General features: G+C 42.7%; 1 protein-coding gene across 3 annotated transcripts in view; it reads right to left on the reverse strand.

The window, feature by feature from the left end:
• myh7b (myosin heavy chain 7B) overlaps positions 1–19,302 on the reverse strand; it is a 76,279-nt gene that overhangs the window by 19,861 nt on the left and 37,116 nt on the right. For all 3 annotated transcript variants that reach the window (XM_033042086.1, XM_033042088.1, XM_033042087.1), the window contains 13 exons: positions 18,766–18,845; positions 15,146–15,233; positions 14,573–14,690; positions 11,694–11,817; positions 10,918–11,054; positions 9,802–10,057; positions 9,031–9,273; positions 8,493–8,669; positions 7,250–7,395; positions 6,351–6,441; positions 5,511–5,900; positions 3,612–3,738; positions 400–518 (listed from right to left, as the gene is read on the reverse strand). In XM_033042086.1, coding sequence (XP_032897977.1) covers positions 400–518; positions 3,612–3,738; positions 5,511–5,900; positions 6,351–6,441; positions 7,250–7,395; positions 8,493–8,669; positions 9,031–9,273; positions 9,802–10,057; positions 10,918–11,054; positions 11,694–11,817; positions 14,573–14,690; positions 15,146–15,233; positions 18,766–18,845 — 2,096 coding nt within the window. The remainder of the gene's footprint in view (positions 1–399; positions 519–3,611; positions 3,739–5,510; positions 5,901–6,350; positions 6,442–7,249; positions 7,396–8,492; positions 8,670–9,030; positions 9,274–9,801; positions 10,058–10,917; positions 11,055–11,693; positions 11,818–14,572; positions 14,691–15,145; positions 15,234–18,765; positions 18,846–19,302) is intronic.

The following is a 19,302-nucleotide window of genomic DNA, read 5'->3' on the forward strand; positions in this document are numbered from 1 at the left end:
TGAATGTAGCTTTTTTCTCCAGGGTAGGGGAGCCAAGAACTAGAGGGCATAGGTTGAAGGGGAGGGGTGAAAGATTGAATAGGAACCTGACAGCAACCTTTTCCACCGAGTGGTGATGGGTATATGAAATGAGCAGCCAGAGGGAGTGGTAGGGCCAGGTACTGTAACAACATTGAAATATAATCTCACATGTCCATGACATGAAATGTTTAGATATTTGGATAGTATAAATGGGGCATCTTGGTCGGCATGGATGAACATAGAACAGCACAGGAACAGACCCTTCGGCCCACAATGTCTATGCCAAACATGATGCCAACTTGAGTTGGGCTGAAGGGAATGTTTCTGTGCAGGATGACTCCATCACACTCTATTCAAGGTATTGAACTTATAACTTACTTTGTTCTCCTCTTCCAGCTGTCTTTTCAACTCTTCAATACCCTGTGAGAATGATATTTTCCCCCGGCTCAGCTGGTTAATCAAAGCTTCCTTTTCTTCCATTTGTCTGCTGAACTCTCCTGATGATGATAATCAAAGAACAATCTCATAAATTCATAAATCAACAGGTAGACTTCCCTGCTTTAGCTTTCTAGGCTAAAGGTTCTGGAACCTCCCAACATCGGGAACATGTTTCCTGCCTCTAGTGTGTCCAAGCCCTTAATAATCTTATATGTTTCAATAAGATTCCCTCTCATCCTTCTAAACTCCGGAGTATACAATGCAACCCATTCCCCAATGCAAGGGGGTGTGGGGGAAGGGGGGACTCGCGCTCTGCTCACCCCGCAGCCTCAGCTTTTGGCAGGAAACATGTTCCCGATGTTGGGAGAGTCCAGAACCAGGGGCCACAGTTTAAGAATAAGGGATAAGCCATTTAGAACGGAGACGAGGAAACACTTTTTCACACAGAGAGTGGTGAGACTGTGAAATTCTCTGCCTCAGAGAGTGGTGGAGACCGGTTCTCTGGATACTTTCAAGAGAGAGCTAGATAGGGCTCTTAAAGATAGCAGAGTCAGGGGATATGGGGAGAAGGCAGGAACGGGGTACTGATTTGGGATGATCAGCCATGATCACATTGAATGGCGGTGCTGGCTCGAAGGGCCGAATGGCCTACACATCCGCCACTTCAGCTTTTTATTCTCCTCGCCGCGTTATTGACAGCGGGTTCCAGAAGGGGCGGTTTTTACGATTTGTATACCTTCATAACTTTTGTACTATTTCACCGATCGGAACAAAACTTATTTGACTTGCAGCAGAGGAGAATGGTGAGTAAGGTGGCGAAAAATCGTAGCGCTATGGGGGATCGTTTTTGCGCAAATGTTTATACAACGCAGACAGGAAGTGGTCAAGATGAGAGTTTTAGTAATAGTATAGATGTCCTTCCTCAAATTAGGGGACCAAAACTGCACACAATACTCTAGGTGTGTTCTCACTAGGGCTCTGTACAATGAAGATCCTTCATCCGAACTGGGTTGGCGACAAGTTGCAGGATTGGTCAGGGGTGTGAGCGGGAGCAGTTAGTGAAAATATAAACCTTTCCAAACCATGTACAGGTATCTGCAAATGTTTTCCAATGCTGCCTCTCTCACCTAGTCAGGAAACTGGTTCTACATACCCATAGGTACACAAAATTGCTGGGGAAACTCAGCGGGTGCAGCAGCATCTATGGAGCGAAGGAAATGGGCGACGTTTTGGGCCGAAACCCTTCTTCAGACCCTGATACATACCCATCACTGCAGTGTGGAAATACCTCCTCCACAGCACTTTAAATATTTTGCCCTCAATTTAAACCAATGACCTTGAGTTCTGGACACCCCCCCCCACACGGAAAAAAATTGTGAATATCTATCCTCTTTATTCTCCTCATGATTTTATAATTCTCTTTCATGTCACCCCTCAGCCTCCTGTATTCCAATCTCTCCTTGTAACTACAGCCCTCCATTCCATGCACCATCCTGGTTAACCTGAAGAAGGGTCCTGACACAATAGACAATAGGTGCAGTAGTAGGCCATTCGGCCCTTCGAGCCAGCACCGCCATTCACTGGCTGATCATCCACAATCAGTACCCCATTCCTGCCTTCTCCCCATATCCCTTGACTCCGCTATCTTTAAGACCTCTATCTAACTCTCTCTTGAAAGCATCCAGAGAATTGGCCTCCACTGCCTTCTGAGGCAGAGAATTCCACAGATTCACAACTCTCTGGATGAAAACGTTTTTCCTCATCTCCGTTGTAAATGGCCAACCCCTTATTTTTAAACTGTGGCCCCTAGAAAACACAAAACATTGTCTATCCATTCCCTCCACAGGTACTGAGTTTGTTCAGAACTTTGTTTTTTGCTCAAGACTCCAGCATCTGTAGTTTCTCATGTTTCTGCACTCTTTCTAGTGCTACCAGATCCTCTGTCCATATAGTGTGATGAACAGATGTACACATAACATTCCAAACGTGGCCTCACCAATGTCTTGCACAGCTGCAACACAATGTCCTAATTCTTATGCTCAATACCTCAGCCTACGAAGGTAAACAATGTAACCAAATTGTAATTCGCCTTCTTCACCACCCTATCCACATATTTTTATTTTCCGCTAACTATGAACTTGAACCCCAATGACATTAAGGTCCCTGTCGTTTAAAGCATTACCTTATCTTTATCTGGATTAAATTCCATCTGCCACTGCTCCCCCCAACTTTCCAAGCAATCTATGTTGCTCTGTATCCCTAGGCAACCATCCTCGCTTTCTAGAACTCCACCAATATTTGTGTCATCAAACAACGTACTGTTCAGACCACAGGCATTGTCGTCCAAGTTATTTATATATTTGGCAAACAACAAAAGTCCCGGCATTGTACATGCCGTGCACGTTGGTTGCAGACTTGCGGGCAGAAAATCAACCTTCAACCACTGCCCTCTTCCGCCTCTCACCAAGCCAATTTCACATCCACTTTGTCAAAACATCTTGGACCTAATGTACCCCAACTTTCTGGACTAGCTCACTGTGCATGACCTTGTCAAAAGCTTTGTCAAAGTCAATGGACCACTCTTGTATCTCCCACCCTGCCTTCATCAATTGTCTGAGTAACCTCCTTAAAAGTCAATCAGATTTGTGAAGCAGAATATCCTCTGGCCAAAACCTTGCTAACTACTCCTGGCTTTCCAAGTAATCATAATTCCCATCCCAACATGCATCACAAACATTACTTTGTCCTATACATTCCTCTCTCCATCCTTCTCTACAACTGAAGAACAAACTTGCTTTTCTTTCTTTCCCAGTTCTAACAAAGTGTCTCTGGCATCCTGGTTTTAGCAAACCTGCTGAGTGTTTCCAGCATTTTCCCTTCTGGTTTCAGATTTGGAACATCTACAGTTTCATTAAAATTAAAACTGTTATCTTTCAATTTCACTCTAAACCATGTTCTTCCTGTTGTCAAGTTTTCTTCTCGCCTTCTGCATTCTCCTAATTACTGGATCTTTCCTTGTGACTCTCATGCCACCTTGATTGTTTCAGAGTTTTGCAGATAAATACACACGGAGAGAGAATCTCCAGCTCCGGCCCCAACCCTCCCGATTCCAGTCCTGCCCTAACCACCCACTCCAGTTGCCTTTTCCTTACCATTCTGACTCTCCAGCTTAGCCCTGTGTGAAGCATGATCAGCCACATGTCGCTGAAGTTCACCAACTTTATTATTTGCTTCATGCAATTGATCCTCATACGTTCTGCACATCTTCTCTGCATTGGCCTAAAATACACAAACATTCATTTTATTTATTACACTTCTATCAAAGCACTGAAGTTAAAAATTGTATCTTGTATCGCCCTCATTGGTTCAGTCAGTGAGTCATATCGCAGGCTCAATATCATGACTTAGACACCTCCACAACCTCTAATCTTGATTGACTGAGAGATACAGAATGGACACAGGACCTTCGATCCAACGAGTCCACGACAATCATCGATCACACAGGAAGGACCCATTGCCTTCATCCCATTGTACGTTGCTCCAGAGTACCAGAATGCCAGTACAGTGTTTGCCATCAAATGCAATGTGACTCGACTTGAATCATGATGCAATATCTCAGCAGTCTGGGATGACAGAGACAATGACTGGTAGATTAAATTGTGGGAACCAGATTCCTTAATGAGAGATTCTGACCATCCTGGGAAATAAACTGCGGTGATTATGAGGATGTTGAGGGATGAAGATATCAAAACATATTGTAGATGGAGGGTGCTTCAAATGCAACTTGCTGTGTGGTGGATTGTGTGGGGCCGTGAAGGATTATTCATGTGTTCATTGGTCAAGTGCAGGTCTTTGAACGATGAAAAGGGTACAAGCTAATTTTACATCCAGTTAGCTGATCCGATCTAACCTTCCAGACCAGCCTACCATGGGGGACCATCAATGGCTCAGCTAAAGTCCAAGGAGACAATGTTCACAGCCCTGCCCTGATCAATCCCCTTGGTGAGAAATGATTTCCAGCACAAGCTTAATATCCTAAATCAGTCTGTGCCTTTCCAAACACTGCTAGATCCTGTCCCTAAGAATCACCTCAAACAACCTTCCCACCACTGCCATCAAGCTCACTGGCCTGCAGTTCCCCGACTTGTCCTTGCCTCCCTTCTTCAATAACAGTTCTACATTAGCCACCATCCCGACTTCCGGAACTTCACCTATGGCTAAAGATGATGCTAATATCTCTGCAATGGCCACCACACTTTTCTCTCTAGGTTCCCATTAGATCCTAGAATGCATTTGGTCGGGCCCTAAGTATTTGTCCACCTTAATGTGTTTTAAAATCGCCAATACCTCCTCATTTGTATTTTGTATAGGATCTAAGATATCATAACTCCAAAGCTTCAATTCCTCAGCTTCCATGATCTTTTCCTCAGTAAAAACAGAGGAGAGGGATTCATTTAATATCTCCCCATCTCGAGTGGCTCTGCAAAAGATGGTCATTCTGGTCTTTAAAGGGAACTACTCTTATCCTAGCCACCCTTATACTCTTAATATAACTGGAGAATTACTTAGGATTTTCCTTTACTTTGCTGCCAACTCCATTTCATTGATCCCGGGTTCACATATGGGATGAGGTGGCTAGGAGGTGGCCTCTAGACAATAGGTGCAGGAGTAGGCCATTTGGCCCTTCGAGCCAAATGTGATCATGGCTGATCATCCCCAATCAGTTGGCATAGTCTTCAGTAAGGTGAATTGGGGGAAATGAATGCTGTGGTTTTTGAAGTCAAAGGTGGAAAGTGAAAACCTGGTTCAAAGGAATGACTAAGAAGTTTCAAAGTTGGACAATTGAGTTAAGGAAAAGTTTTACATGAAACAGTGAAGGAGGCAGAATCCAAAATACGTTTTTGAACTACTATTGGATAAATATTTAAAAATACATCATGATTATCTTTAACTAAATTTGCTCTGTTGTTATTCCACTACCATTTGGTGTACAAAGAACAATATCAATTGAAACTAGCCAACAAGAGCCCAGGTTCCTCCAAATTGCTTACCTTAGCTTTTGTTACATGTTCAATGTTGGAACTTAAATCATCTGTCTCCATTTTGAATTCACTCTTCTCTTTCTCTAATTTCTGTTTAACTCTTTGTAGGTTATCAATCTGCTCGCTGAGTTCTGCCACACTGTCGGCATGTTTCTTTCGCAAGACAGAGCTCGTGGCCTCGTGCTGCAAAGTCGCCTCCTCCAGGTCCCGTCGCAGTTTCAGAAATGCAGCTTCACGTTTCTTGTTCATCTCCACCTGTGCTGAAGTCGCTCCTCCTGCTTCCTCTAGCCTTTCACTCAATTCTTCCAGTTCACGGGCCACATCAGACCTTTGCTTTTCTATCTTTGCCCTTGCAGCTCGTTCTGCCTCCAACTCCTCCTCCAGTTCCTCGATTCGAGCCTAGTTCAAAGGAGAAGACATAAGAATGAAAATCAGGATGACCTGTTGAGAATTAGCCATCAAGTGGATCCGATTTTTGAGCTGGTGCAAAGAACAGTTCTAGTTCTATGTTGGGAGTCGTGTCATTTTCAACACTGTTTGTACAAATAAGTCATGGAGAAATCTCCTTCAGTTTACTTCAATTGTCCATCAAATCGTCGGGATAATGCTCACAAAGTTGGGTGGAAGAATTTCAAAATTCACTCCATAGGAACCTTCCAAGGTGGTACATCATGGGCCGTATTGTAATGGTAAAAAGAAAGCTTCATTCAGCTCCTTTTCATTGGACATGGGCAGGCATCATCGCCACTGGTTTTGCTTCACTGTTTCACATATATTTACATTTCTTGGGACATCACCCGAGTTAATTTAATCATCCTTTTTGGTGCTTAATAGCAGCTCCCCTTTTACCTGCAATTCTTTAATTTTCTTCTGGAGTTGCATAACAAGGGCTCCTTCATCTTCAATCTTTGAGGTTAGCTGATTTATTTCAAAATCCTTCCTGTGAAGGACAAAACAAATATGTTCCAATTATAATATCTAATATCATGTGAGGAGTTATTCTCCTGATTTATGTGATAGATCTGGCTGATTGTCACTGAGTAGGGAACCAGAAGACGTTGACACTGGGTGGTGTTGTCTTTGTTGAAAAGATATCTTGTATCTTGTTTGATTGTTAAGGGCTTGGACACGCTAGAGGCAGGAAACATGTTCCCGATGTTGGGGGAGTCCGGAACCAGGGGCCACAGTTTAAGAATAAAGAGTAAGCCATTAGAACGGAGACGAGGAAACACTTTTTCTCACTTTTTGCCTCAGGTGGAGGCAGGTTCTCTGGATGATTTCAATAGAGAGCTAGATAGGGCACTTAAAGATGGCGGAGTCAGGGGATATGGGGAGAAGGCAGGAACGGGGTATTGATTGGGGATGATCAGCCATGATCACATTGAATGGTGCTGGCTCGAAGGGCCGAATGGCCTACTTCTGGACCTATTGTCTATTGTCTTACATTGAATGAAGAGAAGTCTATTGGAATGACAGTGGTCTTTTATTCGGAATAGCAGTCACAGAAGATAGACACAAAAAGCTGGGCCAGACAGCATCTTTGAAGAAAAGGAATAGGTGATGTTTTGGGTCAAGACGAAGGGTCAGACAGCATCTCTGGAGAAAAGGAATAGGAAACATCACCTATTCCTTCTCTCCAGAGATGGAGTCTGACCCACTGAGTTACTCCAGCTTTTTGTGTCTATCTTCGGTTTAAACCAGCATCTGCAGTTCCTTCCTTCACAGCACAATCACAGCGTCACACTCACTTCTTTAGCCTTTCCTCAAGCTGCTGTTTATCATTCTCCAGATCCATGACACTCTCATGTGTTAGCTTCAGGTCTCCCTCCAGTTTCCGCTTTGCTCGCTCAAGGTCCATCCTGACTTTTTTCTCTTGTTCCAATGATCCTTCAAGCTAGCAGAAGAAGGAGAGATTATTAGTGGATTACAAATGGCCAATAACTGGATAAGAAGGGAGGAGAGAGATCTAGCATAGAAACAAGTATGGTGACCGTGTTGAAAATTAAGCAGCATTTACACAAACCCTACCCCATTGTATTATCCCCACACTCTCAACTCCCTCCGCACCCAAGATCTGATCACTCACCAATATATTTGGGGAATTTATACCGGCCAATTAACCTATCAATCAGCACATTTCTTGGGATGTGGGAGAATACTGGAGCATTGAAAGAAACCAGGCAGTCACCGGGGAGAACGGATTGCACTCCAAACAGACCGTATCAGAGGTACACAAAATTGCTGGAGGAACTCAGCGGGTGCAGCAGCATCTATGGAGCGAAGGAAATAGGCGACGTTTCGGGCCGAAACCCTTCTTCAGAGTCTGAAGAAGGGTTTCGGCCCGAAACGTCGCCTATTTCCTTCGCTCCATAGATGCTGCTGCACTCGCTGAGTTCCTCCAGCAATTTTGTGTACCTTCGATATTCCAGCATCTGCAGTTCCCTTTTGAACACCGTATCAGAGGTCAGGATTGAACCTTGGTCGCCAAAGGCTCTACCAGCTGCACCACTATTCCATTACACCTTTGAATATATTGAAAATATCAACAGTTAATATTTTTACAACTCATGGAACTACAGTAAAACTCGGTCAGAGAGTTACAGCGCTCCCTTCAGCCTTCATCAACTTCAGCAACTTTTCTTTGTAAGTAAGTTCCATCCAAAACTTCTAGGTTACATCAAGAGCTGGAGATTTTTGTATAAAAACCAGGAACACAAATTCAAAAGCAGCTAGTGGAACAGGTCTTGTATTAGCGAACCGCGGAATCTCTCTGTCTGCCCATCAATATCGTGAGCTTATTGACAATATCGTGAACTTTGTTTGACTATGGTCCAATAAAGCATCATGGAAAAGCAACAGGGTGTCAAAAGTACAATACACAGTTCACATTCACTCTAATGAATAGCACCAGTTTTATTAACTAATTTTGTGAATTGAGATAACAATCCAACTAGGTTTGTAAGAATGATCACCTCAGCCATTTTCACTTACATCATCAACCTGTTGCTCAAGTTTAGCTTTGGCTTTAGTTAGTGTGTTGACTTTATCCTCCTCAGCCTGGAGGTCCTCTAGGGTTTGTTGATGAGCTTCCTGGAGAGCCTTCTTCTCCTTTGTGAGTTTAACAATAGTTTCATCTAGAGATGCCATTTCTTCTGTGAGATTCTTAACCTATAAATTTAACCAAGAAGATGGGAATGATAAATTAGCAAAAAAATTGTGAACTTTTCATATTGGTCAGACATTTCTAAGCATTCAAGTTACTTTAAAAAGTGAATAAGTACTGGTGAAGAGGTAGTGAGGATAGAAGGAAGGGTAGTGGAGTGTGGAAGAGGGATGTTGAAATGTGGGGGGACAGGGGAGGGGAGGTAGATGTGATAAGATGCAGGACACTTTCCATCAAGATAGTTGGGAAGTGCACAGGAGACCACTGCACCAATAGTCCTGGAATAGTTCCTGGGTCCATCCTGAAACTGTCAAACTAAAATGAAAGATTGCTGAGTGGTCATTTGTAATCTCTCCTAAATGTTACCTTATTTTCTGTTGCATGTTTCTCCTTTTCAACCTTGGCCAGAGTAATCTCAAGGTCATCTATATCTTTCTTTAGTTCTGTACATTCATCCTCTAACTTGCGTTTCTTTGCAGTAATCTCGGCATTCATTTCCTCTTCGTCGTCCAGTCGTTCTGTTAGTTCCTTTGATTTAGCTTCCAGTTGAATTTTTGCTTTGATCAGTAGATCACATCTTTCTGCTGCATCTGCAAGAGTATCTTGTTCCTGGAAAGAAAAATGGCATACTTGTTAACTTGTTTCTTCCAAGACTGCACATGGACAATTCCAAGCTTTCTATGCTAAATGGGACATTTACAGGCCTTGCTGGATGGGGTGTTCATAGCAGACGGAGTAATCCCAACAAGGTCTCATTGGAATGAGAACCCAGCAGTATCGGCTCCAAGCCTCTGCATGGTTAAACCTAGTAGTGTAAACCTAGTAGGTCAATGTTTAAAGTGCGAGGGAGAAAATTTAATAGGAAATCTAAGGGACAGATTTCACACAGAGTGCTGGGTATATGGAATGAGATGCCAACAAAGTGACGAAGCAAAAAATATTATGTTTAAAAGGCATTTGGACAGATCCTTGGAAAGGAGTAGAGACTATGGGGCTATTGCAGGCAAATAGGATAACATAGGTCAGCATTGGTTGGTTAGCAAGGGTGAAGTGGGCCGTACTCTGCACTGTTCCATGACTCTGGAATGAGCTGGACATGCTGCATGGGCCATGGAATGAGCAAGCCTTGTGCCTTACCGCCTGCAGCTGAAGTGACAGGTCGTTCTTCTCCTGTATCAAGGTAACTTGCTTTTCCTCCAGCTCCTTACGCTTTGCCTCTGACTTTACCAGAGCTTCCTTCAGTTTCAAGAACTCCTCTTTCATTGTTGCCATCTCTTTCTCGGTCTCAGCACTCTTCAACAGAGGCTTAATTTTAAAGAAGAGTTTCATCCAGGACCAATTCTTCACTGCATTGAAAGCACGAATGTTCCACTGGATAACAAGCAAAGCATCTCTAGTGCAAAAATAAAATTAGAGACAAATTGATGTCCGTTTGGTTGGAATTGAACCTGTTGCCCATTAATCCATGGCCCCTTTATTCATGACATAATCCAGATTCATGCTTTTTGATGATATTGGAATATCGTATTACTATATTTGTATACATGTGCTCCTCGCAAAGCTGAGTTTGCCTGGGTTTGACACAACGGAGTACTTGAGCAGCCATTTCACAGTAAACAGTATTACTGTTAGACTACAGTCACATACCACCCAGACAAGGTGAGGAATTCACCTCTTCAGTTTGAAGCAGAGTGGTGACCAGAAACGTCACCTATCCATGTTCTTCAGGGATGCTGCCTGTTGCAATGAGATACTCCAGCACTTTGTGGTGTCTTATTAAGGCAAGGACAGGGATGTTTTTCTTACGTTTTTTTCATCATTGGTTTCCCGATTGCTTTTTATGAGCACCCAACAGCTTTGTGATTACTTTTACTGGGGCAATTTAAAAAAAACGAAATGTATTCCAAAATGCTACATGGTGGGATATAAATGGTGGGATATAAATGTGTAATCCTTGGATTATCAATCGTAACCTCAGGATTACTCAGTCATCAGACGACCAAAGACTAATAACTAAAGGAGCCAATAAATAGCACTTGGATTAGGTATCAAGGATGAGTTAAAGATGGTGGAAAATAAAGTTTGCCAAAAAGAAAAAGTTTGAAGTGAAGGACCATTTATTCACCGCCGTTTATGATGGGGTCAACCTGCAGAGTTTCTACCAATTACTTGAAATATGCGACCTAATAGAATGTATCATGAATTTAAAGTATAGGTGCCCCGCACTCATTCGCACTGCAAAATAGCATTTACCGTCTCTCGATAATTTTCTGATACTCAATCCTCATCAATCTGCCTCGGCTCCGAGCCTGAATCATTGTCAAGATCTTTGCCAAACGTTCATCTCTCATTTCCTCCAGAAGACCCAGCAAGCCAGCTTTGAAGAACACCTGGTGCAGAATGATAGATCAGTCAGGAGCAGTGACCAGACCACTAAACCACCCAAGCCTGCTTTTCATTCAAAGTTAGAATCAAATTCATCAATCCATTCCTCCAGTAAAATCTACCGTTTTTTCACACAAACAGAAATCTAAGAGCTCTTTTCAGGAATGGTGCTGTCTCTGTTTAGTGTTTAATGCTTTATTACAAGCAGAGAGGAACAGAGGCATAGATGGGAGGGGGGAGGGGGGGGATAGCAGAAGGGTGAGTGGGAGAGATGGAGGGAAAGGGAATTGGAATGGAGGTTGAAGGCAGGATAAGTGTGGCAGGCAGTTGGCGTATGATGGTGGATGAGAAGGAAAGGAAAGAGGTTTAAGGAAGTAGCTGAGACAGTTGGAAAGTGATGTTTAAAAATCCCCTGTGCTGGGGGCACAAGCAGCAAAGAGCTGGAAGGGAGAGGCAGAAAGCTATGGAAATTATATCAATTGCAAAATAATTAAAATTATAATCATAAAAACTAAAGCGAACCCAAAGAAGAATGTGTACAGATAAATGAATAAATAATAAAGGTATTTCTAATTTTGGAAGCGATAGTCAGGGAATATTCTGAGCCTGCGTTTTGCTTCTGATTTTAAAGCCTCTGTCCTTACCTTTGTGTGACCAAACTTGTACTGAGTGTGATCAATATCAAGGGAGCTCAACAACTTTTCTGTTCCTTTTCTACTGTCTACAAACTTGTCTTCAGGAACAGCACTTAGGTTGAGAATACGGTAGCTGCAATTTGAGAAAACAGACCCAAGATTAATTACAATGACATTGCTTGCAAAACCTGGTTGTGCACTGTGTCTGTCTTCCAGGTGCACAAAGCAACACACAACAATGCAATGATAATAATATAAATACTAACATCTCAATCCATTTTATTCATTATACTGGTTGTTACTGTAAGAAACTCAGCAGTTGTTAGCATAGGATAGACCAGGCAATGTCGAATGAGATCTTTACCCTCGCCAGAAACATGGCGTGACATACAGTAATCTCTTAGAACTGGCAGGTTAAAGATGATGAAATTGAAAAGACTTAATGAATAAGTAAAATTAATGTTACTGAGGGCCTCTACTCCTTTGCTATCCCTCTACTCCTTTGCTATCCAAGATGGCTATGTAGACTGAGAGATACGCAGGTCATGAGTCTACGGAATGCCAAGTCAGCTTTTGTAATCCATTTACAGGGTATGGGCGTTATTGGTCTTCCTCAACTATCCTCAAGATGGTGGTAGTGAGCTGCTGTATTACAGCACTGCAGTCATTCTAGCGAAGTACACCCTCAGGGCAGTTGAATAAGCAATTCCAGGATGTAGACTTAATGACAGTGAAGAATCAAGAGAGAAATCAAGAGTTAAATCAGTGATACCTTGTCAAGTCAGGATGATGTGAGACATAAAGGAACTTGTGCTCATTTGTGCTTCCCTTGTATCTGCTGCCCATGTCTTTCTTGACAGCATTGGTCATGAATTGAGGAGGTACCGCAAGAGTGATCTTGGTAAATAACCTTTACCATTCAGGATATGTTCTCAGGAATGATAATGGAATCTCTACTAAAACGTGTTAGGTAACATCATAAATTGCGAGATGCCTTACTGGCAGTGCTGCCCTGCTGGGAATGATGTGAACTGCTGCCGTCCTGGTACTGCTCGCTGCTAGGTCAGGAATCTGGCACTCCCTCAGCAATGAATTGCTCGTTGTAGGGAAGTTGCCTGTGAAACCTACTGTTGGGCAGGCTGGTGTGACCAGAACAAATTGTTGGTGCCCAAATCTGGGACTTGGGAATACACATTGCTGAGTTGAGGTTCTTGCTGGGGAAAGTGGTGGCCATTGTCTGGTCCATCACAGGTATCAACCTCCCCGGCATCAAATATATTTACAAGGAGGCAGCCAATGTCATCAAAAACCCACAGCATCATGGCCATGCTCTCATCTCACTGCTCCCATAGGGAGCTGAGAACTGTCATCTCCAGGTTCAAGAGCAGCCTCTGCCTATCAGCCATCAACCCTTTGAACTACCCTGCACAATCCATCCACAATCCTACCTTAGCACTGAACTACAATGGACTTTGTAGGATCCACAGCATACTTTAATTTAACTACCATACTTCGGTATAATTGCTAATTTATTTCTTATGTATTAGTCCTGTAGCTTGCAAAATGTTTAACTCCTTCCTATTCTGTTGTGGGGTAGACTGAGACTGACCCCCCCCCCCCCCCCCCCTAAATCTTTGTACATCCCCAATCCTTTCCACTCGTCACTTTCATTTGATGTTTCATGTATTTTGTGTTTTTATGACTGTGGCAGATCAAATTCCTTCCTGGGAAATCTGATGCGTTAATATGCCTCGACCCGAAATGTCACCTATTCCTTCGCTCCATGGATGCTTCCTCACCCGCTGAGTTCCTCCAGCATTTTTTGTCTATCTTCGATTTTTCCAGCATCTGCAGTTCTTTCTTATATGCCGATAAATCTTCAGTAAGTAAGGATTTCATTGTTCCAATCCCGATGCATATGACAATGAAACACTCTTAACTCTTGACACACAGCACCTGTTCTGTGTTGATTATGACCCACTGGATAAGATGGAATTTGCTATGTGTTACCATAGAAAAATCTTCCAGCTGGGAAAACAGTGCAACCAAACAAAGGCAGCGGGAGATTGCAGCTTCCGCCACTGATGTACTCCAGGCATCCTGTTATGCTGCAACGGCCACACTTGCAGGCTGTAGCCCACACATCTCAGAGCTGAGAGGCCACAGCAGTCAGCCTACCCTCATAGGCAGCACTTCCACTCCAAGCCCCAACAAATTCATTGCTGAGGGATGGTCAGTGAAGGGCAGGGGTTAACATCAGGTTTCTGGGGCACAGTAGGCAGATCGAGCAGTACGAGGGAGGAGTACGTACCTGTGAGTGTTCAGACTCTAGATCCAAAAGTACAATAACAAATCAACACTTTGCGGGGCAATATTCAGCGACTGTCTTGAGGAGAAAGATGAACTATTGGCAGTTAGTCAAAGAAAAGTCAGGAGAATAGTGACTGAATGGTACTGATATCGAGGGAGTTTCATTAAAATGGAGGCCACTGTCTCATATGTTCTGCTGTAGACATTTTTTCAATGACAGTGGCAGGACACGAGTCAATCTCAGTTGTGCCATATAAAAAGGTAGTCTGTTCTGCCATGAAATGTAACTATAGGAATTGGTAGATTAAACGAGTGCTCAACAATGAACTCACAACTGCAAAGTACCCACTGTACGTCTCTAAAGTGATTCAATGTTGATAGGATAAGGGGAGATAGCTGACTTTAAGGAAGAATTTGAAGAATTCAAGAATTGAAGAATTTGCTCTAGGTCATACTTGTGTCAGCTGAAGCAATGATGTGGAGATCAGTTACCACATATTTTGTACAGAGGCCCCATTGTCATTATAGAAGGGGTCAAAATTAAACACAACTTGGCATTAACCAACATCAGTTCTTACCGCTGTTTGAAGTCGGCATAAAATACTCTGTTTGGATAACCTTTACGGCAAATACGGATTCCCTCCAGCACACCATTACAACGAAGTTGGTGGAGGACCAAAAATGGGTCCATTGAACCTGCGAAATGGACAACATTATCATCACAGCCAGCAAAAGCCCATCATCTAAATGGAAGCATCATCTTTAGGAGGAGTTTCATTCAGGATCACTTAATTTAGGCCCTTTCCAAATGTCACATGTAACTAGAGGTATCACCTCTCCAAATCCTGCCACTAAAGGGAATGCCAGACATAATTAATCTTTGGAATTCACCATCCAAGAGTGCTGTGCAGGCTCAGGTCGCTGAATATATTCAAGAGCAAGAGCTATAGATTTTTTTAAAGGAATAAAATCAAAGGAAATGGGGTAGTGCAGGAAAGTGGCAGTGTGCTACAAAATCAGCTGTGATCTTAATAAATCTTGAGTCTTTGCCATGATTTCACTAACATAGGCCTGCATTTAGGCTTAATATTACACACTGACAACATTAAACTCAGAATACAACTTTATGGTGCTGGAAACAAGTTGCCTACCTGGAATTTTGGTTTCATTGGGAATAATACAACGCACAAAGTGAGGCTGTGTTGATCGCAAGTTAGCCATCAGCTTGTTGAGGTTTTCCTGAGGCAATTAAGAAATAATCGTTAGCCTGACTCTTTCTGAAGCTGTGGCACAATATTAGCAAATATTGTATGATTCCATTGTTAATAACCAGCCCTTGTGATAAATAATTAAAGTATCCCCCCAAACTCACATTGTTGACTCTAATCATGAACCTCAAGTCTACTGAAGTTGTGATTTCAGTAATGTGTGCTCTGGGCAGACATTCCCTCCAGTTATCTGGGAATTCTACCATGTCAGTCGTTGGCGGTTCTGGACACACACATAGACCATACCAGGGAAGGACTGCAGATTTCCTCCTTATGAGCATTTGTGTACCAGGTGGTTTATTCCACAATCTGGTAGTTTCTTGCTCATTAATCCCGAGACTAACTATTCTTTTTAAAATTCCAAATTAATAACAGATTTGAATTTCACTGCTGCTATGGTGGGATTTGAAGTCAGGTCTCTGCATTACTGTTCCCAGCATCTGGTTTGGTAATTTAATCAGTTTACCACCACCACATCCTCTAGTTAAAAGGCAATTCCCTATGGTTAAAGGCACCCATTGCCAGTCAATAAGGGACTTCCGCTGGTTATTGGAGGTTCACACCTGCCCAAAGCTGATTCCCTCCATTTAACAGAGGATAGCCATTGGGATTCCCAAAGAATTACCTCTTTTTGTCAGCAATTCCTTCCGACATGAGGTGACATTGAGGCATTTGGAGGGATATTAACTAGTACCTCAGGTTTTGGGTGACTGCTTTGGTGACACTGCTAACCTTGCGCATGAGCTCTTTTCCAGTTTTAGTTCTTTCTCCATACTTACCACTTTCTACTCTTCAGCAGATTGTGAGTAAAAGATAGCACAGACTTAAAGTGATGTTCATTCATAAATCAGCTAAACATCACTGCAAGTCTTAACCACCTTGATCTCCTTGACAGGTCAGAAAGAAATCACATGATCAGTTCGGATATAGGAAACTACTGGGCCATTTCATCTCAGCCATCCAGAAACCTATCAGCCCTAAACGGCATATTCCCACTGAGCCAAGTCCCTCCGTAAAGCCTAAACAAACAGGTAATGATGGGAGGTAGACACAAAATGCTGGACCAACTCAGTGGGATAGGCAGCATTTCTGGAGAGAAGGAATGAGTGACGTTTCGGGTCAAGAACCTTGTTCAGACTGATGTCAGGGGAGTACGCGGTACAGAGATAAAATGTAGTCGGAAACAGAAAACTGGTGGGAGAACTGGGAAGGGGGTGGGGATGGAGAGAGAGGGGGCGCAAGGGCTACTTGAAGTAAGAGATGTCAATGTTCATACCGCTGGGGTGTAAGCTACCCAAGCGAAATATGAGGTCCTGTTCCTTTAATTTGCGCTAGGCCTCACTCTGACAATGGAGGAGGCCCAGGACAGAAAGGTCAGATTGGGAATGGGAGGGGAAGTTAAAGTGTTGAACATCGGGGAGATCAGGTAGGTTTAGGCAGACTCAGCAGAGGTGTTCAGCGAAACGATCACCGAGCCTGCGCTTGGTCTCGTCGATATACAGGAGTCGACACCTGGAACAGCGGATACAGTAGACTAGGTCGGAGGAGGTGCAAGTGAACCTATGCCTCACCCGAAAAGACTGTCGGGGTCCTTGGATGGAGTCGACGGGAGAGGTAGAGGGACAGATGTTGCATCTCCTGCAGTTGCAGGGGAAAGTAACTGGGGAGGGATGGTTTGGATGGGAAGGGACAAGTTGACCAGCAAGTTGCGGAGGGAACGGTCTCTGCAGAAAGCAGAATGGTGTGGTGATGGGAAGATGGAGTGGGATTTTTTACCACTTAGGTGTAAGCTACCCAAGCGAACGATGCGATCAATTTTTAAAATGCTTAATCCTCTTCTCTCCTTCAGAAATATTGACTACATTCCATGGATGATTATGTGCTGACTAAACAGTTTTACGGGGTATGCAGCTGTGAATTCAGAAATGGCAAACTGCTAGCTCTTTGTAGGCACAAACAATATCATGGCTCAAGCACTTAGAGAATAGAACTTTTTTCAAGTGTAAAACAACCAATTTACTATAAAGGAAACATCTAATGTATAGGCTGCCTCCTGTACCCCTGCCAGAACCCAATTTAATTAATTTCAAGGAAACATTCATCATTCCAGTCCCCAAGAAGTGACCTAACTCAATAACTATAACCCAGTAGCTCTAACATTGACCAAAATGAAAGATTGGTTATGGCTCGCATTTGCACTTGTCTTCCGGACAATCTAGATCTCCTCCAATTAGCGCACAGGAAAAAGAGGTCGATGAAGGATGCCATCTCCCTTGCACCACATACAGGCCTGCAGCACCTTGACAATATATACACCTGTGTCAGGATGCTATTCATTTACTACAGCTCAGCCTTCAACACTGTAATATCGAATAAATTCATCTCTAAAGTCATGGCCTTGGGGCCTCCATGTTTAACTAGCTACTGGACTTCTTGACCGGCAGACCCAGTTGGTTAGAACTCTCATAACATGTCCAATGTCCACTTGATTTTTTTTTTCATTACTTCAGATTGTATTTGTACATTTGCACCATTCTGTTATTGTGCACTCATTGTTATATTTATTGTTGTATCAATCATCACAGTGTACTGTGCACTCTGTGAGTTTCATGTGAACAAGCAATGTCATTGCCCCTGGTTTGTTAACAATAACATAATCTGGATTTGAACTTCGCAATCATGCTTTAAAACCTGTTTTACATACAGGCCATCCCCAGGTAATGAACATGTTCTGTTTTTACCGACATTCACAGGTCATTTTGTCCACGTCGGAAAATATGCCCAAATCATATGATACTAACCATATTGCTACAATGTTGTCATGAATCAAACCACATAAGACAGATAAGACTGAACCATACTACAAGTGGACACAGAGAGAGAGGATACTAAGTTGGGCCTGCGTCACCCATGAAGTATTGAGGAATTTCTAAACTGTAAAAATGTTAAATTGTTAGATGTAAGTGACTTTATATTTTTACAGACCAAACACAAAAAGTGTTGAATTTTATAAACAGTGCATTTTCTTCAGTGATACTAATTACAATTGCTCACAATTTCAGGCACTGAACATTTGATTATCTGAGTGGATATTGAAATTCAGTTTGAACTTTTTCAAATGTATGTCAGTGTCAAGAGAGAGTTAGAGTTAGATTTAGCTCTTACAGCTAAAAGAATCAAGGGATATGGGGAAAAAGCAGGAACAGGGTACTGATTTTAGATGATCAGCCCTGGCTCGAAGGGCTGAATGGCCTACTCCTGCACCTATTTTTCTATGTTTCCATGTCATTAACAGCTGGGGTGATCACAGTTTAAAATCTAAAATGGAATGTAATCAAATACTTACAAATTGTTCCGATTTGCAAAGGAGTGTATTGACAAATACTCAGGGATGGGATTTACCACCAACATGGACATAAGAGATTTGAACTGACCATACTTGGGGAAAATAGCATTTGTGTCTGGCTTGGGCACTTTGGATTGCAAGTAGAGTTGAATCTTACTTTATGCAATTGGGACACAGTCTGGAAAGAGGCAGCTTTCTTCCGCTTTTCCTTGGTTCCTGATTTGCTCTGCTCCTGGGCTAGAATAAAAGCAGAAAAGTTCAAACACTCAGCAGATGAGAATCAGTGGGGAAAAAACACGTATGACAGAAAATAGATCCACCGGGATATCGACTAGGTTAGAGGGTATTAGCTATAAGGAGAGTTGGACAAACTTGGATGTTTTTCTTCTCTGGAGCATCGGAAGATCTGGCTACTTTTTAAGAAAGGTGGGAGAGAGAAAACAGGGAATTATAGACCAGTTAGCCTGACATCAGTGGTGGGGAAGATGTTGGAGTCAATCATAAAAGATGAAACAGCAGCACATTTAGATAGCAGTAACAGGATCGGTCCGAGTCAGCATGGATTTACGAAGAAGAAATCATGCTTGAATAATCTTCTGGAATTTTTTGAGGATGTAACTAGGAAAATAAAACAAGGGAGAGCCAGTGGATGTAGTGTACCATTACAATATACATCAATGATTTAGATTAAGGG

This window comes from Amblyraja radiata, chromosome 23 (genome assembly GCF_010909765.2).
Source record: "Amblyraja radiata isolate CabotCenter1 chromosome 23, sAmbRad1.1.pri, whole genome shotgun sequence".
NCBI lineage: Eukaryota > Metazoa > Chordata > Chondrichthyes > Rajiformes > Rajidae > Amblyraja > Amblyraja radiata.